At 38.4% G+C, this 27,320-nt stretch overlaps 1 protein-coding gene across 1 annotated transcript in view; it reads right to left on the reverse strand.

The window, feature by feature from the left end:
* Positions 1-300: 300 nt before the first annotated feature.
* Positions 301-27,320, reverse strand: part of CACNA2D3 (calcium voltage-gated channel auxiliary subunit alpha2delta 3) — a gene marked incomplete at its 5' end in the record, with an annotated part of 852,337 nt that continues 825,317 nt past the window's right edge. The window contains 4 exons of the mRNA XM_019537014.1: positions 301-717; positions 6,027-6,109; positions 7,246-7,358; positions 26,673-26,784. Of these exons, the coding sequence (XP_019392559.1) occupies positions 625-717; positions 6,027-6,109; positions 7,246-7,358; positions 26,673-26,784 (401 nt within the window). The remainder of the gene's footprint in view (positions 718-6,026; positions 6,110-7,245; positions 7,359-26,672; positions 26,785-27,320) is intronic.

The following is a 27,320-nucleotide window of genomic DNA, read 5'->3' on the forward strand; positions in this document are numbered from 1 at the left end:
AGTGGACAGCAGAAAACCTGGACATTTCCTCTTATTTTAAAAACCTACCCAGATGCAACACAGGGGTCCACAAAAGAGGACATGTCCAGGAATACCCAGCCATATGGTAACCCTAATGAAGAGTAATGCAGCCTTTATTATAAAAAAAAAAAAAGTAGCCATTATCCCCTCTATTCTCTTGCCATTATCTAAGAAATAGGTTAATGTAATGTGAAATCACCCTTAACTTGATGTATTATTTCCCTGTTTTATTTGGGGGAAAATATCTGATTGCTACATTCAAAAAGAACACTATGAAACTGTGATTTTAATATACTTTATTGAAAAAGTACAGTTTTAAATTGTTTCAATGGAACAAAGCAGAAAGTAATGGTCATCTCTGCCTATCTATTAAGTCCTGTTTTGATGAATCATGACTATCATATGGCAATTTCACATTTGCATGATTTGCAAAGTAAAAAGAGAAACCTTTTCCCACATATCTTTAAGATTTTGTAACACCAACAGTTTAAAATCATGAAATGCTGATGTTCTGACTATACTTCATGTCCTCTATGTTGTACCATTTCTCAGTTCACAGTTTATCCATGTATTTAGCATGCCAAGTGAACATATCAGTCAATGTCACCTTGAGAAAATCGTCAAAAGCAGAGGAAGAAGAACAAGAGTAGGTTTAGCACTCAGGCATAGAACACCACCACATTCTCTTGCATTCTCCTTTAAAAAAGAACAGAACATAATTAAGACAAAACATTAACAAAATTCATCATGATCCATGGATGTTTATCAAAGCATGTATGCAGGGGATACTTAAGACAAGAAAACAAAATTTGTGTGGCCTAAATGCAGAAAAATAAAGACTGTTTGTAAGCTACATTAGAATCAGTTTGTAAGCTAATAAACTTAAAACATGGAGTCTAAAGCAGCAGCGTGCTGAGACATGTTGTGCTAGCGTTGAATGGGAAACAGTCAATCTGCTTTACTTGCTTATTGGCCAGCCCACAACCTTAGACTAACAAGGCTATGCTACTTCTGATTTGGGAGATGGTATGAAAATATCTGATATGACATGTCTCAGCATAAAACCACCCTGAACCACATTCCCAGACTTCCCAACTCGTCTGTAAAGTAGACTAGCATGGTATTAATAAAAAAATCCATAATTCTAAAATCCTTATAACCTAGCAAAGATGAAAGCTTATAAAGGTCCATATTCTACTCCACCTATTGGGTGTCTCAGTAGACTTTGGTGCCCAAGTGAGAATCTATTTCACCTTGTTCAAGTGCATAAACTGACCTTGACATTGACCTAATTCTGTAACTTACCATCATCTGACTCTAAAGCAAAAGTCATAAAAAAGCAGCAAGGGAGACAAGCATCTCCCTACTTGTGTATTAACAGTTTTTCAGGGATTTCAACCAGATGGAACAGAATCACAGTTAGATGCCTAAGTCTATTTATGTGCCCAACAGTAGGCCTGTGCAAAGTGGCTAGTATTAGCTTCAGATTCAGCTTCGGCCAATTTGGGGGCCAGTGATTCGATTCAGTTATCTGAATCGCCGTCCTGATTCAATTCAGCCAAATCTCCAAATAAGCCAGGCCAGACCCATCCCCTTCCTGCTCTCCCACACTGGCAATGGCTGCCGCTCCCACCCCAGCTCCTGGTAGTTGGGGGAAAAAACAGCCCCGATTCAGTGGGTGCTGCCAGGTGGGGGGAGATCCTTGCTGCCCCCCACTGCCCCATGCTGTATGGGAGGCTCTGCATGAGCCCCCCGCTAATCCCCTCACTTCCCCAGTGCCCCCACAGGTGCTAGCTCTGGCTCTTTAAGAAAAAAAAATTAAAAAACCCCAGACTCACCATTCCTGCTGGTGGGGGGCAATCCCTGCTGCCCCCCACTGCCCCACACCACATGGGAGGTTCTGCATGAGCCCCTGAAGCCCCAAGGCCGCACCGAGAGCAGTGAGTTTTGGGGCTTTTTTTTTCTTAAAGGGCTGGAGCTGGCCTGGGTGGGGGACCCATGTGGGGACTGGGGGAGTGGGGAGGGGTCAGGGGGCTTGTGGCAGAGCTCACCATGCAGCATGGGGCAGTGGGGGGCAGTGGGGATTGCCCCCCCATCTGGCAGCACCTGGTGAGTACCGGGGCAGTAGTCATAGGGGTGCTGGGGGAGCAGGGGAGTCAGAGGGGCTGGCAGAGGTCCTCCCATGGTCCCCTCTCCCTCCCCCAGCCCCCTCTCCTCTGCCCCTAGTACTTACCAGCTTGGAGTTGGCTGCAGCTCCCTATTGCAGCCACCAGGGACTGCCCGAATCATCAAACCTCTCTGAATCTTTTCTGAAGATTCGAAGATCTCTGAATCAATTTGGGTCTTTAAATTGGTCCCCTGATTTGATTTGGATTCAGAGATTCAGCCACTGAATTGGGCCGAATCTCCTCTGAATCGAATCACTACCTGAAGCTTTGCACAGCCCTACTAACAGGTGGAACAGAATGTGGCCCAAAATATATATACTGTACAACATGGAGACCTAGTCCATATTAAGTGTTTTAAAATTGTAAATCAAATTATTAAATCATCTCATAAACATAGGGTGCCTAGAGATGTGCTCTGACATGTTCTACTTAGAATAAGTTGGGGCAGACATGATGCGAGTCTGCTCCACGTTCTAATTAGATAGCTCTACCATCACTTCAGCATCACATGTATTAAGCCCTCACCACCCCCCTATGTTTCAAAATGGCTGTGGGGACACTATAATTAAAGCACGTAAAATGAGCTTTAGCTAAATTGGCCTAAAGCCATTTTTAAGTGTGCGGGGCTTAATGCACATGATGCTGCAGCCAGCGTTCCCTCTAAGCTGTGTGGCATGCACAGTCACACAGGTGCACTCAGGCTGCGCTGCCAGGAATGTCTGCATGGCCACACATGCTTGTGCAGCTTAGAGTGAACGCTGGCTGCAGCTTTTGAATTAGAACAGCTCTCCAGCAGCTGTTCTAATTAAAGCGTCCCCCACCCCGAGCATGTATATAAGCAGCTAAAATTGCTATAGCAAGATAATAGATATTAGGGGTGTGTGAAACAGGCCCTATTCAATTCAGATTCAGCCCAAATCAGGGACAGTGATTTGATTCCTTGATTCAGATCACTGTTCCTGATTCAATTTGGCTGAATCTGAGTCTGAAGATTCAATGTTGATTTGGAGAATCAGTGATTCAGCTATAGACACAGCTTTAAATGTTTTTTCTACATACTTTGAGGTACCAGGTGCAGCTCATGAATGCTGCAATGCTGGGGTACATGGAGCATCCCACAGGGGTGTGTGTGGGGGGTCCTCTATGTGCTCGGAGACAAATCCGGAAGTGGATCAGAAGTACTTCTGATCCACTTCCACATCTGCCAGGGAGCACGCTGCCCCCCCACTTCCCCACACCCCTCTGGCTTGGCAATTGGCCATGGGCCCCCCAAACCCAGAAGACACCAGTCGCCGAGCCGGGAGGGTGAGGGGGGCCCCCATGCACTCCCCGGTGGACTTGGAAGTGGACCAGAAGTGCTGCTTGTCCACTTCCGGGTCTGCTGCCAAGTGCATTGGGGAGCCCCCCATGCTTCTGCAGGACACTCATGGGCCCCAGCATTGCAGCCGCCTGGTACCTAGAGGTATGTAGAAAAAACATTTAAAGCTGTGTCTGTCTGAATCGATGAATCTTTTCAAATGTCTCCAAATTGATTCAGAGGGTTTCAATTCTATTTGGAGACATTCAAAGGTCCTCTGATTTGATTAGGATTTGGAGATTCAGCCACCAAATGGAGCTGAATCTCCACCAAATCCAATCAAGGACCAAAGCTTCACACAGCCCTAATGGATATACTTAAATTATTTATCACTATAGGTGCCAAGTCATTCCCTGCATGACACCCAAGGAGCTAGGTTTACTTTTAGAAAGTTCTTTTTCCTATTTCTTTCATTGCTGTGAATGGGGTGGAAGAAAGACCCAACCCAGAACCTTAGCTAAGAGACTTTCTTAACCTATGTGAAATCCATTTTGAAGTCCATGCACCACCTGGTTCAGTTCAAAACTGGAACCTTGGGCCAGGTACAAACAGTACACTTTCACCAGTGTAAGTGCTTGGAAACTGGTCTATACCTGTAACAGTATAGAAGTTCAGTGAACATAAACTTGTTTAATAACGGTGGAACCTGGTCTAAGATGGATCTGGATTGATATACACTCAAACTGAATTGATTTAGGATAGACTGGGGAATTGAACTTCTGTGCCAGATCCCCTATTGATTCATGTTAGAATCACAGAATCATAGAACTGGAAGGGACCTGAAAGATCAAGTCTGGTCCCCTGCTGTGGGTAGGAAGTTATTGGGCTCAGACGAGCTTGACAAGGTTTCTGTCCAGCCTCTTCTTTAACACCTCTTCAAGGAGGGTGACTGTACCACCTTTGCTGGAAAGTGTTCCAGATTCTGGTGATCCTTACAGAGAAAATGCTTTTTCTTATGCCTAGCCTGAATTTACTATTAGTTTATGCTCATTGGTCCTCATCCCCCTTTGCAGTGCCTTCCTGAAGAGTTGCTCCCTTAGTTCTTGATGATCACCCCTGACACACTATCAAGTCAACTCTCAGCCTTCTTTCACTTGGACTGAACAGGCCCAGGTCCCAGCGTCTCTCTTCACAGGCCTACCCTCCATGCCCTTAGCCATACAAGTGCCCCAGCCTGTGTCTGTTTCATAGATTTCATAGACATTAGGCCTGGAAGGGACCTCGGAAGATCATCGAGTCCAACCCCCCGCCCAAAGGGCAGGAAGTCAGCTGGGGTCATAGGATCCCAGCAAGATAAGCATCCAATTTTCTCTTGAAGGTGTTCAGCATAGGTGTTTGAAGGTGTTGGGATCCTAGGAAACTTTGTGGTCTTCTGTTATCCCTCCTTGCAGGAAGGGACAATACCACTCACCTTGTGCTTGGCTGCTCTGGCCAAGCACCCAGCCAGCCCCACACCTGGGTTCTCACAGAGCTGAGTCAGCACAGTGGTTGACGATGGTGTGGCAGTGGTAGGCATGCTTGGCCATGTCCTGAAGCCCAGTTGGGAGTCCCTGGGTGCGTGTGTGGAAGCCCACTAAGGAACCTCCATGCACTCCATGCAGCACCAGGGAGCATAACCAGGAACAAGCTGCCTGCAGTTGACATGCCTGTGGCTGATGATGACAGGGGAGAAGGGGAGGCATGCTTGTCTGTGCCCAGAAGATTGTCAGGGGGGCCCAGATACTCGACCATGCTTGGCTGCAATTGGCAGTCTCTGGCAGCTTGGGGAGCTTTAATATTTGATTGGGGAGCCCACTGGGAAGCAGTGCAGGCAGCCTGTATGCCCCTCCCCACCCAAAGGGCGGATGTATGTTCTGTTTGTTCCTGAACTAACCTACGCTGCTTATGGAAACCTGCATAAGTTTGATTGATTCCACACTGGGCTTTCTGAGTGTCTGTACTTAGCTTTGGTTTTCCATATTCCAGGCAAATATCTCACCCACTCATCCATTGCCTGTGCTGTGGTGGGTTTGTCTCCCCCTTTCTGGTTTTGACCAGGAATTCCATATTGGATCTGAGAAAGCTTCCTGAACTTTGTGCCAAAATGTTCATTTCTGCTAAAAGTGTCAGTGTTGGCAAATGGGAATTTTCTACCATAACATTTCATCAAAAAATTCACAGTCATCTCCAATAAGCAATCCTGTGACTAGCATTAAAGTGAGGAGACCTCAGAAGTTCATGGTTCTCCATTCTGTTCTTAAATCATACCTGTATCTCTTACATGTTCCCTGTAGCATATGAAAGCAGCTGTTAATCGTTGTATTTAGTACAAGGCTGCTAGAAAGTGTTCACATTACTTTCAGTCAAAAAAATCACTTCTCCTTATTGCTGTTCAGAGTATCCAACACATCAGCTTTTCATCCTAGAAGATTGCTCTGTAAACATCTACTCAATGGGAAAAAAATAGTTACCGTACAGGAAAAAAAAGAATCAAAACTTACTTCAGGATGAAATCCATGGCAAGATTCTGGGCGCCTTCTAATCTTCTGAGATTTTAAACGTTCACATTTGAGAGATTCATTATGTTCACAGCAGTTAAGGAGAGATCTTATAAACATTGCATTTAAATATTCAAAGCTTGGGTTTTAAATGAAGATAAAGTATACCCATTGGTTCCTTTCTTGTCCCTCTTCTCTGAAACCCATTTGGTCAACAGAAGAAGTAGGGCACAACTCTAAAACTTTTCCCCCAGTGCTGTGTCATTTAGGCCATGTGATCTGCACTTACATTACAAATTTGCTGCTTCAGCAATCTGTAACTGCAATAAAAATACACTAGATTCCATTTTGCAAATTTCAGTTAATGAGAAGAAACAAGTCTCAGTCTGGCAATAGAAAAACAGTGCTGAGACTATAAATTAAGTTGTACATTTACTTTGTTACAGACTGATCTTTTTCAGATATTCAGAATACAATGTTTTACAATGCTTTTACTGAACCAAGTCAGTCTTAAAAATCAAAGACTGAGATTATTTCTGAAACTCCTGTGGAAGAGGTATTCAGTGTCTACAAATTATCTTTGTCAAAATGCACAACATTTTCAAAAGTGTCCAAGTTACTTAGAAACCCACTTTCAGAACTGATCTTGGTACTTTGGGTGTGATTTACAAAGATGTATAAGCATAAAGATGGGACTTAAAACAGCACTGACTTCCCAGGGATGTTCAATGGACTTAGACACTTAAAAGCTAAGATACATTGAAAATGAGACAAAAAGGTGATCCTCATCTAACTTCAATGCAGCCAGACAATTTATAACAGCTAAAGATCACATACTTAAGCAGCATAACTTGGGGGTGGGGGGAAAAAAGGGTGCAGTGAGCAGGACACTAGCTCCAGGGGCTGATTCAGAGTGGGTACTAGAATGGTAGCCCACAGGGAGTGCATTCTGCTGCTGCTGGCACCACCACAACACAAGCCCATGTTCAGGGAACCTGTGCTGATGCAGCAGTAGCCATGCCACTGCTAAAATAGCAGTATCCCCCATGTGAGACATTAAGCCCCTGCCACATCACACATGGTGTCATCATTTCAAGTTACACCTCTGATTCCTTTCCTTTTAGGCAGAAATGGTAATTTTTACACACACACACACACAGAGAACAATTTTCTATATCTGAAATTTAAGCATCTCATTTATAATTTTCAAAATAAAGGATATACCTTATTTCTATGGGTTCCATTGTAATTGGTGAGACAGAGTCACATTTGCATTCATTATCTACTACCACCATGAAGAGGTTGCTGCTTGGAATTTGCTGGATAACAAAGGACCTGTAAATTTAAGAGTTAGTGATTAATGGTGACATTTTCTATTGCAAAAAGTTTCTTAGCAAAGAGTTCTGTTAAGGCTTTTTCAACATGTGAACAACAGTGAAAACAAACACAGTACACAAGAGTGCACCATTTCATATATGTAAATGAGATGTGTATGGTCATGTACAGATGATACTGTACAAGACTCTTCTCATTTCATATACCTGGAGGTGCCCTTCTTGAAGTCGAGTGACTGTGGAAAGAACAGTGACACAGAAGATGCCTACACACATCTTGACATAGAAGATGTTCTATGTCAGTCAAGAACAGGGTTGTACAAAAAGATGTTTGCCAGTGAGGAAAGCTACTGGATTTCTACTGACACTTATAATCAATTCTAATGGTTTTGGGAGCCAAGAGCATTTCAAAATAGCTCATGGATTTATTTTATAAATTCCAAATCAAATATCCAGTTATATACTTGCTATTACTATTAAACATACTCTCACTTCAAGGATCCTGATCTGCCTTAAAGTTCTGCTAACCAAGAACCATGGGCATTCTCTAGCCCAGTTGTGACAACATGCAGTTCCCAACTTTACATGCATAAGTCAAATTATGGGTGGTTTTATTCACCACTGAACTTGCATTAAGCAATGTGAACTCAAGAAGAAGAACCCAGTTAGCTGACATCTTGCCCTGCTGAGAGTCATTATATTGCCAAGCCAATGGAACCAATATTATGGGTCAAAGTTTTATGAGTCAGGAGGCATGTATTGCCAGTGGTAACTAGCACTGCACTCAGGGGAGTGCTAGAAATGTTCTTTCTAGGCATAATTCAACTTTCACTAAGGCCAAAAAGTCCTTAATGATTTCAATGAGGGTTAGCTTAGACCCACAATGGACCCCAGGGAGGGAGAAGACAAGAAGCCAAAGGCTGCAGCATAAAGAATAGCATGAACAGAACAATACAAGGCAGTCTGAGGCAAAAGGGACTGGGCTGCATCATAACAGCCTTATTCAAAGCCAGCCCTAATGGATACAATTCAGCCCAGGATGTAAAGTAGGATCTTTCTGGCTCAAAGCTGGTGATTTACTTATTTTTTCTTATGTCAGTATTTACCTGTCAGATCAACATAACATCGTCTTGCCACATGTAACATTTTTTAAAATTGGCACCTTCAAGACTGAGGTTTTTCCGCATGGTGAGCTGGTGAATGTGTATGAAGTTAGATCAGGGCTTGTGCATGAATTGATGTGGACAGAAACATATTTTCATTCAGACATCCCCATTTAAAATACATATTGTCTTACAAAGAAAACTCCTGGGTTTTCCAAAAATCACAGAGGATGAAATATGGGGGAAAATAAATTCTGAACCTGGCTTGAGGGAAAAAAAATTGGAAAACCTGCTATAAAAATATTGCCAACGGAAAGATTAAACATTTTTCAATATTTTTAAAACTCACTGAACCGCCATTAAAGTTACACTTTGAGAGATCTGCAATATGTTAGTGTTATGTTTATACATGAACTATACATTTATGGCATAATGTACAAGGCTGAACTTTATAAATGCACCTACAAGCAGCTGGAGCATGTAGCAAGGCTGACATCATTGTAATGGAGCATCTGTGGCTTTGTGGATTTGTGTGTGGGAGAAATGGGGCCAATAAAAGGAAAGGAAGAAAATTCTTTAACAGAAAATATCAGCAAAATAGTATATGTATGAATATCTTTAAAAAGTTATAAATAAATTAAATCTCAAAGGAGAGGAAAAATGTAATTTTAGATTATCCATCTCAGGAACTGAAGCAACCCTGTTCTGGTTTTTCTGAAAGTTATGTGTTTCTGTTCATCTCTACAAAACAAGCTAAAAAAAAAATCCAAAAGGAGGTATTCAAAAGCATTGACACAATTACTGTTTGCTGGAATTGTTTATTCTTTTTAGTTTTTTTTAAGTGACCACTCATCAGTCCAAGTTGAGGCCTGCCTGACCTCAGATGTTTTTCGTGGATTGGCCCCATTTAGAGGGTCTTTCAGACACTCAAATATGTGAGAAAGCATGTGTGTCTGGTAGTCTCTCTCGTTGGGCTTAATGTTAATATTTCATAAAACATGGACATACTTGCCATTTAATTCTTTCATGCACCCAATCCTCTGGGGCCTTGTAATGACTATACAGCATAGGATATTGCTTTGTTATAAAACATTGATTTGTGAGCTTTTCCTGTACCCTCACCTAGCTAGAATGAAGAAGGAAGTGTTTTAAGGCAGAAAGTTTACATCTGGAAGCCATGACAATGAGTAGACATCTACACAGTTTGCTTCTCTACAAAAATCAAAAGCTGCAAAGAGTGTTAGAAGCATTTAAGCCTAAGAGAGCATTTTTGTTGGTGACTTGATGCAGTCATGTACACACCTTACCTTAAAGAAACTACAGGTACATGAAGCATACAATGCACAGTATTAGTTTAATAAGAAAAACCTTTCTAGGTTTGTCATATTTGTTATATGATCAGATAAATCTACAGATATGATCTGTAGTGTAAATAGGATGGAGGTTTATATGTCTTAAGTATCTAATACTATGAAGTACCTGTCTTCCAAAGAGGTTACACATATTCAAAGATTAAACACTGATATTCACAGTCCAACTACCAGTTCAACAGGAAATGCTGAGTGACAAGCACCTTGCAAGATGAAACAGCTCACTTATTTGCACCATTCTAAGGGCACCTCAAATAAAGCTTTGCTACTTCAATATGACTTTGGTTCAGTAAAGCGCCTAATTATATCCTTCACTAGGACTTAGCACATGTGTTAGCATGATTCTGAATGGAAATATGTTCTTAAACTCAAACTTTCTTTGAATTTAAGGAAAACAGCTAGTGTTTTAATCATGCTCTTGCAGCTTGTAAAGCCTTTTTCACCTCTGAGAAATTCTATTCTGTTTCATCTACCACATGTAGCAAATTAATTTAACATAGACTTTTAGAAAATAAAGATTACAATTTAGGATTTACTAGGATACATTTTAAAGTATCCCGCTTATCACATTTGTTTTTCATTCACACACTTCAGCAAATTTACTTTTCATTATCCTCCAAGGGAAATTATAATGCCAAGTATATGTCTTCATCAATTACTGATTTGTGGGGTCACAGGGAAAAGATTAGAATGTCATCATTAACTAACAAAGTGGGTTGATCAAATAATTTGGAAAGAATACATCATTTGACCAATTTAGCACTCTTTTCTACAAATGAAACAAGCAGATCAGAGATTTTGTCAACTGAAATTATTTAAAATTCTGTCATGGAGATTGGATGATTTAAAAAAAAAAAAACAGAATTGATCATTAGCAAACTTCTAGTGGGTGGTTCAAAATTCAAGGTGCACTGGTTATCTGTGCCTGGCCAGATAAATTACTTGCTAACATTTCTGTCCTCCAATGGGTAAACTATACTTATGTCTGAGTCTAAAATTCAGTTGCCATAGATATATGCACATGCCACTCTGAAATGCATTTTAAGTGGCTGAATCTCAACAGTTGAACACTTATGAAAAACAAAGACAAAGAGCACACAAAGATAGTCAGAGCAAAGTCATTTCCAACTGAACTATTCAACCAAAATGTTTGGCAGTATATGCCAAGCTCTAGTAGTGAAGGAGAAAAAACTCCAAACAGGAGGCGCTTCAATGGCTGGATGGAGAAATAAAAGAAAGTTGCTGACAAAATAATGAAAATGGTCTTGGCTTTCCTCTGTGAGCCTCTAAAGTTGAGATCACAATGACTGCTTCTGAACCACCTGCTGGGTTAGGCTGTCATTTGTGTCACCAACAATATTAGAGCCAAGTATCAGTGATAGATTAAGGTCTTTTATTGAATTTTATTACTGGTTTAACAATCAAAAGAAAGTCTATGTTTAATAGCCTCTGCTTAATATTTATGGAAATGTTTCATGTTTAAAGGGTAAAGCTCTTTTTAAGTTCAGTAATGTAAATCTTTTGATTGGAGCCTTTTGCTTTACAACAGTATCAAAATCATCGTTTGATAATGATAGCACCCAGAGAGTCCTGCATACTTCTCCATACATAAAATGTAATAAACTGCTGTGATCCTTGTTCTATTGAAGCCACATTGAGTCAATGAGAACTTTATTAATCATTTCTACCCATCTTTCATCCACTGTGGAACTGGTTTGGTTTATTTTCAGTGCAGATCCTGAGGATCAAAACAACCTTGAACAGGAAACACCTCCTCACTCTGCTTTCACAGGGAAGGCATGGAAGGAAGAAATGAAAGGACCCTTAGAAAGTGGGGTAAAGGGTTCTCAAGAAAATAAGGCCAAAGAAGTACACAAAAGTAATTACTGTATTTTGGTTCACATAATTAAGCACCAATGTTTTCCCATTCGCATCCCTTGTTTTTTGGGCCATTTTGGCATCAACAGTATGAGTTCAATGCAAAATAACTCTTTGCTTGAAAACAGTTTTTGCTCACAAAATGCATGTATTTTAGTAAACTTTTCCATGAAAATGAGCCCATTTCTGAGTGTGGAACGAGATTAAAAATGTGTGTATTTTAAGAATCTAGCTTTGCTTTTGCAAGTATGTTTTCTAAACTGCTGCTTAAGCTGGCAAATTAGTATGGCGCCCTTGCAGTAAGTAATGTGCTTTTTTGTTCTTTGAGATTTCAGTATGGTTGATGCAAAATGTACAGAGGAGGTACAGTTGAGGGGTCCTACTCACCCCACCCCTCAACTGGTTGTTTCTAGCCCTTTAGGACAGCATACAAGAGAGCAGCCTGAGCATCTAGCATCCAGAAGTATCCTGCCTGTGCTGTGGAACAATGCCAGACATCTAAACAATAAGACTGGCTTTGCATGGATCCAATTGCAAAACTTTCAAATTCTGTTTTAAAGTTTAAGTCTGAATTTTTCACTTTCACTCACCCATGAAAAAGTTTTAATCTTGTTGTATACAACTAACAAATAATTATTTGCAATCAATGGATTGTGTTTCTGACTGTGACTGAAATGCTGCTGGCTTCAAATTTCCATTCTGCAGACACACTTTCTAAACGTATTCATTACTCATTTACTCATTCTGGAAGAAAATTTGAAAGCAGCAGAGATGGTGGTTACTTTGAACTACAGCTCCATAAATGACCATGCACAACTTTACAGAATTTAAAGTAAGCCTCCCATCCAGTCCCAAAGAGCTTCATGTCCTCCAATACTCATTGACAAAAATGTGCACAGGTGTAGCAAGGTAGAATAGGGCCTTTTGCTGTCCCGGCTATTCTAGACATGAGCCTGGTATAAAATTTGATGGGAAAATTATGGATCAATTTTATTGGAACATGCAAAATCCAGTGTGCCAGGCAGAAGATGCCTCGCTTCTCTTGCTTGCTATTTCCCCCATGTCATTCTTTTGCTATAAACTTACTCAGCCCACAGGGGACCAAAAATGCAGTCCAGGATCAGTGTAGGCTTTATGATAAGTGACTGGATTGCTGCTGGCTTTCAGATTTCCTTTCCCAAAATCACTGGACCACAAAAGAAACTGTTGAGCTAATTTAGAATCAAATCTCCAAGAAAAAATATGCTTGATCCAGCAAAGCTAACTGAATCTTCTCTATAAGGCTTAACTAAAACCACTTCTGCTAAAGGAAATCAACATTATTATTAACAGTTTTTTCCTTGGATTTCCATGCAGGCAAGGTAACCTATTTCAGTTTGCATATCAACAATATGTGCATTAAATCTAAGTCTCTCCATTATTCATAAAACAAGAAGAGAGGAGCCCCGACTCCCCAAACAAATCTTGGGGTTTAAGGCAACTGGATGGACAGGGTAGCCTACTTTGTTTGGGACTCATAGCAGCCCAGACACCTGCATGACGAACAGATAAAATCAGATTCATGGAAATCCCCAAGTTCTATGCAGCCATTAGGGTGGACAGCAGTAGTGCCTTCTCTCTGCCAATGAAACCCATGACCTATACAGGAACAAAGTTACAGCTCCAAAACAGCACTACACAAACCCTGATTTTAAAAGACATCTCTAAGGAGAAAAAACAAAAATACAAAGCTTCTATCCCTGCCACTAACTGTTTTCCCTTCCTTGTTTTGAGGCAGAGGTCATAAAGCATTCAAACAACCCAATTTGAATGATGAATATAGGTATTTGAGGAAGCAGAATGACATAGAACTTGAGTTCATCTAAAGACAACACCTTCCTTCCACTCCATGGACTGGAAAATCTACAGACTTGTGATTTTTTGGGGAAAACTTGTGTCTAAGTAGCTCATTAACTCTGAAAACAATTAGATTAATTTTAACACCATTTAGATAGATAGATAGACTCCACTTTACCTGTGAGCAGTAAGTCTGGATGTCTGTCTGTCTATACACACACACACACACACACACACACAATTATATGTTGCTTGTAAAATATGCACACACAATATATTGTGTACATAATAGTTTACAAGCAACTTTTACTTGTATGCTTTTACTTCAATGTTTTGTATAGCACCTGTCATTATTAGTACAGAATAGCATCATGGAAACCTACCTTTAAAGAGATTTAAAAAGTAAAAGTGGCTTGTAAAATATAACGTGCGCACATGCGCATAATATTTTACAAGCCACTTTTACTTTTTAAATCTCTTTAAAGGTAGGTTTCCATGATGCTATTCTGTACGAATAATGACAGGTGCTATACAAAACATTATGTGGTCATAATGAATGTATGGCTTAGGTAGGGTTTTAATCCCATGATTTAAATGCTGTAGAGATCCATATTTATTTTCATGATGATGGACTCTGACCATTTGATTTAACAAAAAAATTAATTTCCAGGTTGTCTGTTTTTCATTTTGTCTATAACCATTGTGGGGACTGTTTGATACCATTGCTTAGTATCAAATGGCTGGACATATTTCTAGAGCCAGGCTATAGTTATAGATATCACTCTGCTGTGACACTGAATACCATACCAGCCAAAAATGGTCTATTGGTTCCCGCAGTTTTCTTTGCCACAGGTACTGCTGGAATGATTAATAACAACACTGTTCCAGAAAATATAACATGAAGAAAAAATGGGAAAGAATTTAATCCTTGCTGGAAAAAAACAACTTTTCTGATTTCTTACCTGGAGTGAGCAACTAAAGTTCAGACCTGAAAAAGCAGACTGATTACTAAAGTTGCTGAGCTCCTGGAGCTCCCCTGGAATTCTCTGGGAGCTCTGATTATTCAGCACCTCTGAAAATCTGGATATAGATTTTGATTGCTAACTTTGAGAAAGCAAGCCTGAAAATTCTGGCCCCCGGTGTTCAGTTGTTACTTTGGGATTTGGTTCTCATGTTTGTCAGATTTTGATCTTTCCTATTTTTAAAAGTAAAATAAAAAACCCACATGTTTACATTAGGGTACAGTAAATGGAAAATGTTGTGCACTCTACACTCAAATATCTGTTACTCACATAACTGTCGGTTGCGCAGATCCAACCCTAATGGTCTGGAACAAGCTTTGCCCATTCAACTGAACTGCAGATATCCGTTGTTCTGGTTTCCAACTCCGATCATGTGTTTTCCAGGCTGCCGATTATGTTTCCAACTCACATTTCTCTCACTTACCCATTTTTAAATGAATGAATTAAAGTTAAATTACAGTAATAAATTAAACTACTTAGCCTTAAATAAAAGATGAAATAGAAAATGGAATATTTTTTTTACAGTTTATAAAAGTAATATATATCCCAATAACAAATTTTGGAGTTCCTGAACTTTCAAACTGTATGAAAAAATCCTGTGGTTGTCTGATATGGAAAGATAGATAACTTCTTGGACTTCAGTCCTGCTATCTGACCCAGGCAAGGCAAATTCTTATTATTGTTCAGAGCCCCACTGACTTCTGCTCAGTTATGTGCATTCACCCTTCAGCTCATACTACAGGAGTTTAAAAGACTGTCACATTACATATTTCCTGAGAACACAGAGGAGTTGATAACTGGGTGTGAACTGCAGTAGTGATGTTGATTTGTTTCAATATGGAAATATAAATGAAGCTTCTATTAATCCCACTAATAACTAACTATAATGGAATGCCCTTCTGCTAGGCCAACGTTGTTCAAATAATAATACAGTACAACCTGCTCACTGAAAATGTTATGGGACATCCAAAACATTTGAATAAAACAGAGCTTAAAGATGGACAAGGTACTGGTGCCATGATGATCTTGCCAGTTTCCCTGGACTTCAGTCATTTCTCTTTATGGGGTTACAACCAAGCTTTAATTAATTTAGAGCTAACAGTTGACTGGGCACGTCTACACATGATACTACATCAACGTAGTGTCAAGAGGCACAAACTGTGACACTGCAGCTACATCGTCATAGCAACGTGCTCCCTTGGTATAGTGCATTGCTATGGCAATATAGCAGCTAAAATAATCACATGCCACTGGCACGTGAAGTATGGGCTGTTACTGTGCTGTCAGTTCTTTTGGAAGTACTAAATGACAGCAGTAACAACGGCATAGGGACACGTGTTGACACGCCCACTGAGTTTAAAATAGTGGGTAGTACTTAGAGCTATGTAAAATGTCTGCCATGAAACCAAACTCCCTGTAAAATATGCCTGATATTATGAACGTGAAACTTCAGCCAACCTTCCTGCGCTTTTTGTATGAAATTCTAGATTCATGTTTGAATACAAATTTCTTGATTGCGAATTACCATACAAAATTAAATCAGTAGTCCATTGAACCCACCATCTATTTGCTGAGAGTGGCCAGATACTTAAAGAAACAAGACAAAAAACTCACAAGTTGTATTTAAACTAGAAAATACAGAGCTAAAAATGTATTAACTAATATGTTAATTAATGTTTTGATCCTACTTTGACAACTGCAGTCAATCCTAAGGCACCTTTCAGATAACATGCCTTTGAAAGCGATAAATCCTCTCTTCAACAGGTTCTACATGAAACCTTCTGTCTTTGTAGTCTAGACACAAAATATTGTATGATCATACACTATAGGGAAAGTTTCTCCATAATTCTGGGAGGTATCACTTTTGAACTGAAGGCAGGACAATTCCCTCCAATCATTTTCACAGTACAGGAAGAAATCTTGCTTTGTACTACACACAACTTGAAAAGAGTGAGAACACTGGTCTTCCATTAGGAGTGTGTCTACACAAAACTCTATGTCACTGTAGTGACAAGCTATGGTAATGTAGCTCATTGTTATGGTGATATAGCCATGATGCTACTGCACAGTAGGGTCAAAAATGACCCGGACATTGCTGGGACTGCGCAGTACCAGTGGGTACAGTGTAGTCACTAAATGACTGTACATTACTAAATGCGCAATCAGGGGCATGTGTAGACGTGCCCTGGAAGGGCTAGCTCAAGAGCTAATCTACTTTACACACATTATACCAGTAGATACAGTGAAGACACAACTTAAACAGCTGAAGGAGTTATTGAGAAGTATAGTCAATCACTTGCCTAATAACATCACTTTGCTGGTGAAAATATAAGGGAGAGGGGGAAATTTTCTGGTATAGCTATGTCAATTGTTTCACACCCCTAAATATGCCAGCAACACTTTGTAGTGCACAATTGACTGAACTGTACATGACCTGAACCAGTGTTTCACCTATGTATTCTAAAGAAGGAATGCAACATACTTATATCAGTATAATCAAACTTTGTATGGGTGAAGCACAAGACTGGTAAACACAGTAGGCATATGCTGTATTATAACTTGACCTGGTATAGAATTACCACAAGAAAAAGCAATATACAAATTCACTACATCAGTATAGGCACAGTGGCCACATCTACACAAGATGCTGACTGCGCAGTATAAACAAGCACTAAATGACTACGCAGTAACCCATGTTACTGTGCAGTAGCACCAACTAAGCTTTTTTTCTGATGCTGACAGCACAGTAGCCCAAGACTACTGCACAGTAGCATCACGTCATGGTTCCTGCCATGCAACACTACTGAGCAGTAGTTTCAGGCTACTGTGCAGTGAGCGTGTCATGTAGATGCAGCCATTGTGTATAAAATTATCCTGGGGTAGCCATTTGCTATAGGCACACTGCCCTATCAAAAAGTGGTTAGGCATAATAATAGTGCTTACTGAGAGCTGCCACCCTGAACAGCAGTAGTGTGAGGATGGGTGCATGAGCAGGGCACAAGCTGGGTCCTGAATTAATTGGGAGGGGCCACCAGAGTGGAGCAGGTGGAGAGGGTGCCTCACCTTCCCATCCTCCCTCAGCTCCAGCTCCAGCAAGGGGAAGGCACAGCAGGAGTGGTGGTAGTTGAGCATGTGTCCTCCATAGTACTATAGCAAGGCATGCTGTAACCTGATATCTTTATTGATTTGAGGGGGGTGGGTGGGGAGAACACAGAAGTCAGAATACACTTTGAGCAAACATTATCAATCAGAGTCTTATACAGTCTTGGAAATAATAATCCTTTAAAAATGCATTTGGCCTAGACATAAATCCTAACTCCTGGCTAATTTTCAAGTCTTTACTTATGGAGAATCATTCAGGAAGCCATCTGGAGGCACGTTGCTTGTGGCTTTTTTTTTCAAAATGCCTGCCAGATGAAGAGAGCGCTCCCCTTCCCTGTAGGAATTTATCTGGCCAGGTCACCTGATTGACCAGCCTGTACCAAGAAGAAAACTAGGAGATAAAGGGGTCACTTGTTTTGGCTCAAGTGAGGGGCAGACAGGGGGATCACTTCACAAGAGGAAGTCAAAATGTATGCAGTGTAGTGGCAAAATAGTGGCTCACCATGACTTGAAAAAGAATCAGCACCAAGGGGGATTGCATGCAATGGGTACTACTATATATCTTATGCAGACGGACTGCATTAACCTATCCAGTATGTTTGTGTTTTATAGCTGGGCTCATTGTTGGCTGTACTTAATCAACTTCCTAGTTGGTTTCCATTGCTAAGCACATGCTGCTTTTGACAGCAGTTTAATAATAATAGAATATTTAATGAGATTTCCTCGTATGTGAATGTAAGATAAGAAGCTTCTCCGCCATGCAGATTTGGGGGAAAAGTCTTATCTTGTGTTCAAGTCATTGTATAACTTTCATGAAATGCTTAAAAGGCTTATCATTTAAAAATCATCTCTGTACTGTGTAAAATATCATCTTTATAATGTAGTTATTATTTGTTGCTGCTTATTGTCACATTATTACCTAAGAATTTACATTTTACAAGGAATATCAGATATGTATAACCATGATAAGTGACTGGAATGGATCATGGGCATAGAAATCATACCCTTCCAATAAAGAATTAAGGTCACCAACTTCCACAGCAGTCTTGTTCCAAGCTTCTTGGAGGGCTTTATCAAGATCTTAGTTTTGGAACCCTATGGCCAAAGCCCTTTTCAGGCAGAGAATTAGACCACATGCTCTATACTACCAAATTAAATGGTATTTGTTTACTTATGATTATTTTTGCTGACAAGATTTCATTAAAATGTCTTTCATGTCTCTGTAGAGGGAAATAAGACCAGGTGAAGGACACTCTTTAGACTGCATGTTGGTAGCACTGACAGAACACAAGTGGTGTTTAGATGGCTAATAATAAGAACATTTTTCCCGGTCACAGAGACAAAAAGCATTAAGTGAGGAATTTTCTTCTTAGATTCACAAATGTCCCTTGAAACATATTGATATGGTCAAAATTTGTATCTAATTATAAAATGCAATCAATTTAATCCACCTGATTTATTCCAAAGATGGTTATTAGCTTTTTATAAAATTTTCAAGCTAAGCAAATGAAAGCAGAATCTGAACTAACAAATTCAGATTTGTTAACAAATACAAATACAGAACTGACTTTTTCAATTCAATAGGTAAACTTAGACATATTATCTGGGTAAATAACAAAGATATATTTTGCCAGAATTGAAATATATCTTGGCAGCCTGTGACCACTAACAAATGTGAACCACGAAAAACTGAAGAAAAGCAATGAAACACTATATTTAAAGAAATGTTCTATGGATAAGAAGGAACCAGGCTACTGAATCCAGCGCACAAATAAAACCATCCCAAACTTAAAGATTGATGCTGGAATCTTTTTTCTGCTTTTAAAAATATAGCTGTCCGAGGGATTGCAAGGCTAATGACTGGTAGGTAGATACTTTTCTGGTAATTTATATACCTGCTACCCTTTTATTTCACAGTGCCATGTTTTTAAATGAAAACAGTAATTTACAACATTTCCTGTACTAGCCATTCAAAATGTAACGTTATCAAAGGGTAAAGATAAAATTACCCACACAGTGATTTTAAAATCTACTTGCCTAACAAACATTATAATCACCATTGCCTTCGGAATGAAGAGGAAGTTATTTCACCGTGCAACGGAAGGAAGCTTAAGTAATACTTAATATAGGATTCTACAGTCAGCACATAGCTTTTAATAAACAGTTTTTGTGGTTTTGATTGGATAATTTGATACAGTTTACAAAGAAAGAAGCAGAAAATGTTTTTGTATGAGATCAGCTGGAGGTTTCATTTTGGGCTACCTTAACAACCACCAATCTTGCTGTTCCTGCATGCACAAAACACACACTGATGTCTCTGAGGTTCTGTATGAGCAATGACAAAATATGCCATTTATGACTGAAAACTGTGCTACCACAAGATAGCATTCTTATCTCTTCCTTAGCTTCTGCCGCCACAGAACTTTCCTCCCAGAGGTAATTTCCAATCAGCTGGCTTTTTTAAAGTGTTTTAAGGAAGAAAAAAAAAGTCTGTTGTTCCATTAATCCAAAAGAACAAAATATATATTATCTTTCCATTTAACCAATTCATACAATTACTTACATAAAGCTTTCATTTCTTAGTGTTCATAGAATTAATATTTAATGAAATTATAAAAAAGATGTCCACATAATATAAGCCTAAGTAATTAGTTCTAGTTTAGAAAGATAATTGCCAGTTATATCAGAAATGTATTTTTCTGCTCCTTCTTCAGGATCACCCTAATTCAAGTATTACTGTTTCTATTTTAATATTTAAAAAATAGTAAGCATGCATTAAATCCACTAGCAATTTATTCGAGAACTTTAAAAGGGCCTGGAGTCAGATTCTTATTTATACTTTGGTCAAGTTATGTTGATTTGGTTGCCAGGTCAGTGTAAAGGAGTTTTAATGTGAATGAGAACTTGGCCTTTGGATTCTTTCCAATGACTGAAGTCTGAAAAATGCCTGTAATGGCCTCAATGCCCAATCAAGCCAATGAGACTTGAGGATGGTTAACCTATCCAGGGATCAGTCCCTGTTTCAACTCTTCTACCCCTTGCTATGAGAAAAGGAGTGATGATCTACCACTGCTCAATTTGAGCACCAGTCAAAACCATTTGTGCATAAGTGTACTTGGTATGACTGCTGAAACAAGCAACTACATGAAAAAAATGCAATAACATCAACTATAGCCAAATATAAGGAAAAGCGGCTTTCCCTCATGGTCGTATAAGACAGATGTAGTAGAACAAATGGAAAACAAAACTACTTCTAATAGTTTGATTGCAATTTACTGCCCATCCCCACTCCTGGAAATCCCCACGGAAATCCTGATATATGCATGAGGAGCTTCAAGTGGGAAGAAACTGTCCACTGGTGTTTTGCTTGTTTTATGTGGCAAGCTGATTTGTTCAGAAATAAACTAACTGCATCTGAAAAGGCAAATGATTTATTTCATTTCATGGTAAATTGAACTGTGTATTTATTTACACTTTTAAACAAGATCAAGTATAGAGCAGTTTGGCAAGTCTCCGCTGAGCAACAAATGCAGAAACACTTCAGCAAATAATGGTACATATAAAAAGTGAGTTTTAAAATACATTACAGTTTTAAGGTCTACAGATTGTACCATTCCTAACACTAACATAGTCCTGCCAGACAAACTCTGCACCTAACTTATGTTGTCATTTATTTCTGATCACTACTGAATAAGCAATTTTGTGGACAAATCTTAAACTTGCCATTACAAAGCTCTGTGCCAGGCTAGATGACATTACGAAATTAACTACAGCACCATCCAGCTATTTCTTGGCAAAACAAGAACCTAAACACTGGGCTGTAAAACAAGAAAGACAATACTCTTGAGGATTTACTTTTCCCCATTTATATGTGGAATTTATTGGTGTACGCTACTATCAAAGAACGGGTAAGCATATTCTGATTTCAGGCAAGCTACACATATAATATGTAAGACAACCCTTGATCAACACAGACAATTCTGATCAATATCAATCATAGTTGTGACCAGCTCAGTATAAATAGGAAAACCTAAGTTTCTTAAAACACGAGCTGTGGTCCTTAATTCATAAGTGTCTTTCTTTAAGAAAACACTTAAGCACATGCTTATGTTTTTTGGTGTCTAGCACCTTCTTAGGGTGCCTTCATAACAGGCATCAGTAGAACATATTTAAATGGGTTCTGATGGGAAAAAAGCTTATTTCTATTTACATTTCTTTTTATTTATATTTTATGACTGTTCACAAGAAAACATGTAAGGAATGAAACAATTTCTTTAGGATTTTGCTACTGTACACTTAGTTACTTGGATCCAAACCGGCTTAAATAAAAAACATATTCAAGTTTTTTACTTAAAGCAATGGGGGCAGGTCAGGTCTTAAACAATCATGCCCTAGAGTTGTAGCTGTATCTACCATGTCATCGCTGTACCCTGACAATGTAATGTGAGGCCTTTTTTTTTCAAATTTGCACGCATGCAGTTACCGTCTGATTTGCACACACAGTTGCTACAATTGAACATTCAAATCTGTCAAATATGAATTCAAATAGCTCCTTGACATTTTCAAAGCATAATTGTATTACCTGAAATTTAAGGAAGTGAGTTGTCACGCTAACCAGAATAGGTATTTTCCACATTCATATGTCCTTGAATTAATGCCAAAATTAATAATATACATCAAAGTGAAACTAACAAAAATAACAGGGTTTTAAGGTAGAATGAAGCTTATAACTGTAGGAAAAATAGCTACCATGCAGGAGAAACATTTTACCAGTTGGAATACATTGGAAAGTTTCATAGAGTTTTGTTCATTGAAATCCAGCATGCTACAGGCTACTTTCCCTGCTAATTTATAGGAATAAATTCTTTGCACTTCCAAGTTTCATCCAGGTAGTTCCCAGCACTTTGTGGTAGTATTAATTAAACCTCATAATACCGCTCCCAATGTAGGCAAAGGAGGACAAAAAAAAAGTTGTACTATGGCACTTGAAAGTAATGAGGAATTTGGTTGAAAGAATTATCTGCATTAAAATTTGGCTAACGTATTGGAATATGCCACGTATTTGTGATAGGGTTGTAGATACTTATTTAAGCAAGGACTTCAATTGGATGTTTAATTAAAAATATAACTCCAAGGAGCCTAGTATTCCTTACAAGGTTTTGTGGGGATTATGCAGTACTGGCTGAGTAGGAAGCACTGCTAACAATTGATATTCCAGTATTTCTTTTAAGCAATTGTCTATTTCCAGTACTGCAGCTGCTTCTTATTCCATGGAACATTTAACAAACTGCCATCTGAGTTTAAAATGCAACAACCCCCCACACACACACACACCACCTTTTTTTTTTCCTTTTCTTTTCTTTTCTTTTTTTTTTTTTTTTTTTTAAGTACAAGAAAGGAATTACTTACTGGAAAATATGAACACATTTTATATTTTAAAAAATCTTCAGTTTTGTGCTCTTGTTGACAGTCTCAAATACCCAGAAAATATGGGCTGACTTGTTTTTGATTGCTGTTTAAACAACAGATTAATTTAATAATCAGTAGGGTATTGGATGACAACAAATTATTGGTTGAAGCATCCAAACCCTGACCCAAATGACATTCTTATGTTAATTCATATTTTCTTTTAGGCTCCTGCTTTCTTAATAAAACCTATATTTTTGAAAATCATTTTTAAACACTGCAAATTGTCCTGAGGTACTATTTATTTCTTTAAAGTAAGTGAAAGAGATTACATTACACAAACAGAAGAAACTATAGACGGCTGCACATGCTTAGTGCCTGCTCCAAAGCCTAGTTAAAATCAATAGGTGTCTTTCCCTTGATTTAAATGGGCTAGATTTCAACAAATGCGAAGTGAACTGCTTTTAAGGGAAGTACTAATTTACTTTATAGAGCCCTTTATGCTCTTTGTGATTTATTTCTCACCAAACATTTTTGCCATACTCAAAGTATTTGAAAATATTATGCAAACCAACTGTTAATTTTTAATTATTTGCTTTGGACTAGACTAAGCAAACTACTCTTCCTATTTAAATTTTTCTTGCATGTTCTTAAAAACAAATAATGGAAGACTGAATGCTACTGGAGTGTGTTTGAGATAAAAATTCAGCTTGAATATTTGTAAAAACCTTTGTTCCATAGTCATTCATCTCTACCTGTATCTTCTTTCAGTGAATATCATACTCAATTAATGGTAAGCGCAACACACTCTTGAATCAATGGAAAGACTCTCTAGAATCTGGATCAATTCCTTAGTGCTCCATAATGCAATGCAAAGTACCCTAACCTCCCACTAAAGAAGGTAACTGTTAAGGGTACTCATCTTCCAGGATAGGACTCTCATATTTGGATCAATTGAGTTCATCTTTCTTAAATTATGAGCATTGAGCAATACGCTTGCTCATAAAAATATTTACTAGTAGTGAAGCTGCGAAGCTGAAAACTGGGTCATGAGATGTGGGTCTACAAAGGACTTTGGGTCAAATATCTGAGTAGTTTTGCAGGAAAGTTTCCCAAGTTATAACAAAATATTTGGAAACCAGTGCAGTCTGCAATCTTAAATACAATCTGTAGATAGTTAATGACAGTCAGTGGGTAAACGGCATAATGAAGAGTGTTCCCATGAGAATCTATCAGTTCTTCAGAATTATTTCTTTATGGTTTGCCATTGCTTGTGGAGAAAAGTAATGGGTGCCTTGAGATCAGTTTTTTTGTTCCACTGTGGAACACAAAATGTTTTTCTATGAAAAAGATCTTAGCGCATTATTTTTAAAATACTATAATTTTCACTAAACTCAGTTTCCAACTCTCTGCTGTCCAAGAGTTGCAGAATTATGTTATTTTTGAAAGTTATTTCCTTTGACCTGAAATTACCTAAAAGCTCAGCCTTAAATCTGCATTCATTTGGGGAAAACTAGTACTATTAATCACTTTTTAATAAAATCAGGTCTTTTTCAGACTGTTCAAAAAATAAGATGCTAATTTGTTATGTGAGTTCTCTAATTATTTAAGCATCGACAATAAAATAAGGTTGCTTTATTTCTACATAGCTGGCACTGAGTATAACCATATCAGTGTAATGATAAATTGTGTTTGATATGTCAAGTTGAAATGTAATGGCATGATTTTCTTGAATTTGTATTTTCCAATCTATAAGAGATATTGTTGAACTAAAAGTGTTCCCTAGCATTAGTTTACAATGTACAGTTGCTATTTCTCTCCCCCAAAGCCATATGAAAATAATTACTCATACACAAATGCAAACATTTTCTTATAATTAAATATTAATTAGAAGTCAAAATTAATTTCCAGTGCTTTTTATCTCTGTGTTGCCATAGCAATGCTATGACCAAAATGCATTCCCACTGAACTTTACAAAATGGCAATTGGCAGTTACTGTCTTTAAAATGAAGCTGCAGCCAAAAGACTGAAAGTACCAGTATGTCCTAATTCATTTTGATCCTAGTCATCTGTACCATAATAAATATAGAATATTCAATGTTCAGACCTGCAATTACCATAGGTCACACCTTCACAATAAATGTGCATAATGATGCAATCTGTTCCACTTTATAAAAATTAGTTAGGCTACTGACAAATTACTAATTGGTCACTTAAGTAGGTTAAAGTGTATTTTCCCAGCACAGTATCCTTCTGAACTCCTGCAGTAAGTGTGGCAATAAATGTGCAAACTGAATACTTTTGACATGTGACCCACTAGCTTCAACACAACAGTGACTTCCTTGCATGATGTGCTTCACCCTTTGCCATAAGGATACAAGATCTATACTCAAAAGTTTGTCTCTTGTGATAACAGTCAGTTCATATTGATAAAATGGATTTCAGTGATGTACTTTATTGTATCTGCTTTTTAAAAAGGTGGTTGGTTTATTACAAAGCAAAAAAAATGAAAAATTTCACAGAAAACTGCAAAGCTCCAACTGTTCTCAATGGAGCAGGATTTTACCCTTGGTAGCTAACAGTATAGAGGCTCCAAATGGAAGAGCAGAGCTGTAGCAACTTTTCTTTGAACCAGATAAATCAAAGATTTCCTTTGATTTTTTTGTGGCTGTCCAGTGTTAGAAAGGATTCTTTTGCAAATGTTCATATGTTTGGGGACAATGATCACTGATCGCGGAGAAAGTTCAATTAAAAAACCGAAGGTGTAATGAAGTACAAGTGTATAGTGATTATTTGAATAAATTATGCATGTTTCAAGACCCGTCAATAAGCCATCATAGAGATCATCCTCAAATCAAGGGATTGCTGCCATTGATGTTTAAAAATAGAGCGATGTTCTACTTACAATGTACTGTCCCTGTCATAAGCAATGTCACTTTACATTGATTTAGAGAGTAAAAGCAAAGAACAGGCATATTACTTTTTTTTTTTTTTTTTTTTTTTTTTAAGCGGGGTGGGTTGGGATAGGAAGGCGAGCTGGGATGAATTCATTCTCTTTGAACATTTTTCTTTTAATATTCTGAGGCACTACTTTACTTGTAGTGTGGTACAACTGACCAAACGATAACACACTTGCTGGTGAACACTGCTTTCCAGCACTAACACATTAATGCTTTGAAGAATATCATTATTCTGCTCCCATTCATTTCAGCCTAAGGACTTTAATCTGAGGACAAAATTAGAGAGAGAAACAGACCAAGCAGATATCTCTATTTCAAAAGCCAGTGGGAGGACAGCTAACTAACCTTTCAGCTGTAGAGAAATCTCAAGATTTACATTAATCTCTTGATTCATTTCAAAATTCTGTACAAGTCTGATATGTCAGTTAGCAGCAGCCTGAACTTAATCAGTGTTTTTGGGTATAGAACAATATGCACTGTTTTAGGAATATTAAACCTTTAAATGAACCCCGTAGTAACAAAACAAACAACATCCAGAGGTGAAAGTTATCCAAGACACAATGTAACAGCTAGAGCTGCATGTCATTCAACAATTCAACTGGTTTGCTACAGACGTATAAAAAATAGAAAGGGCTTACTTGAAACAGTCATCACAAGCAATGTTCCCCGTGGTCTCCTTTATAGTGCGCTCAGAAACAAAAGCTGGGTATTCAGTATCACAGGGCTCTAGGGTTTGTTTCTGTCTCTGGGCTACAGGCATAGACAAAAAAATCTTGATATTATCTTGGGAAGAACAGCACACCAAATTCTGAACATTGTGAGAGATATTGTATTAAACAACTTTCACTGAATGAAAATGTTACTCAACTTCTGCCACCCTGTGATGTTTCACAGGCAGTGCATAATGCTTTATTTTTTAATTAAGAACACCCCTTCTATCTGTCATATGTCAATTTGTAAGACATTAACATTGAAGTACTTACTTATTCACAATTTAGCCTTAGCCAACCTTGCTTGCATTTGTTCACATTTTCTTCCCACGCCACAGGCAGACATGCATTGTTTTTCCATTTCAAGTGCATATATTTATTATTTAACTTCTCATTAAAAATAGTATTTAAATTCATTTTCTAATGAAGGTACCTTAATTAAGGTATATCTTATTGTAGTCAAAAATCATTTCTGTGGATGATGAGGTGGGAAACTTTGCAGGATCTCAGGACTCGCAAAGAACAATATATTTAGGGGGCCAAAATATTACCTTGGTCAGAAGTGGTTCTCATTTT

Source organism: Crocodylus porosus, unplaced genomic scaffold (genome assembly GCF_001723895.1).
Source record: "Crocodylus porosus isolate Cpor-Errol unplaced genomic scaffold, CroPor_comp1, whole genome shotgun sequence".
Classification (NCBI taxonomy): Eukaryota; Metazoa; Chordata; order Crocodylia; family Crocodylidae; genus Crocodylus; species Crocodylus porosus.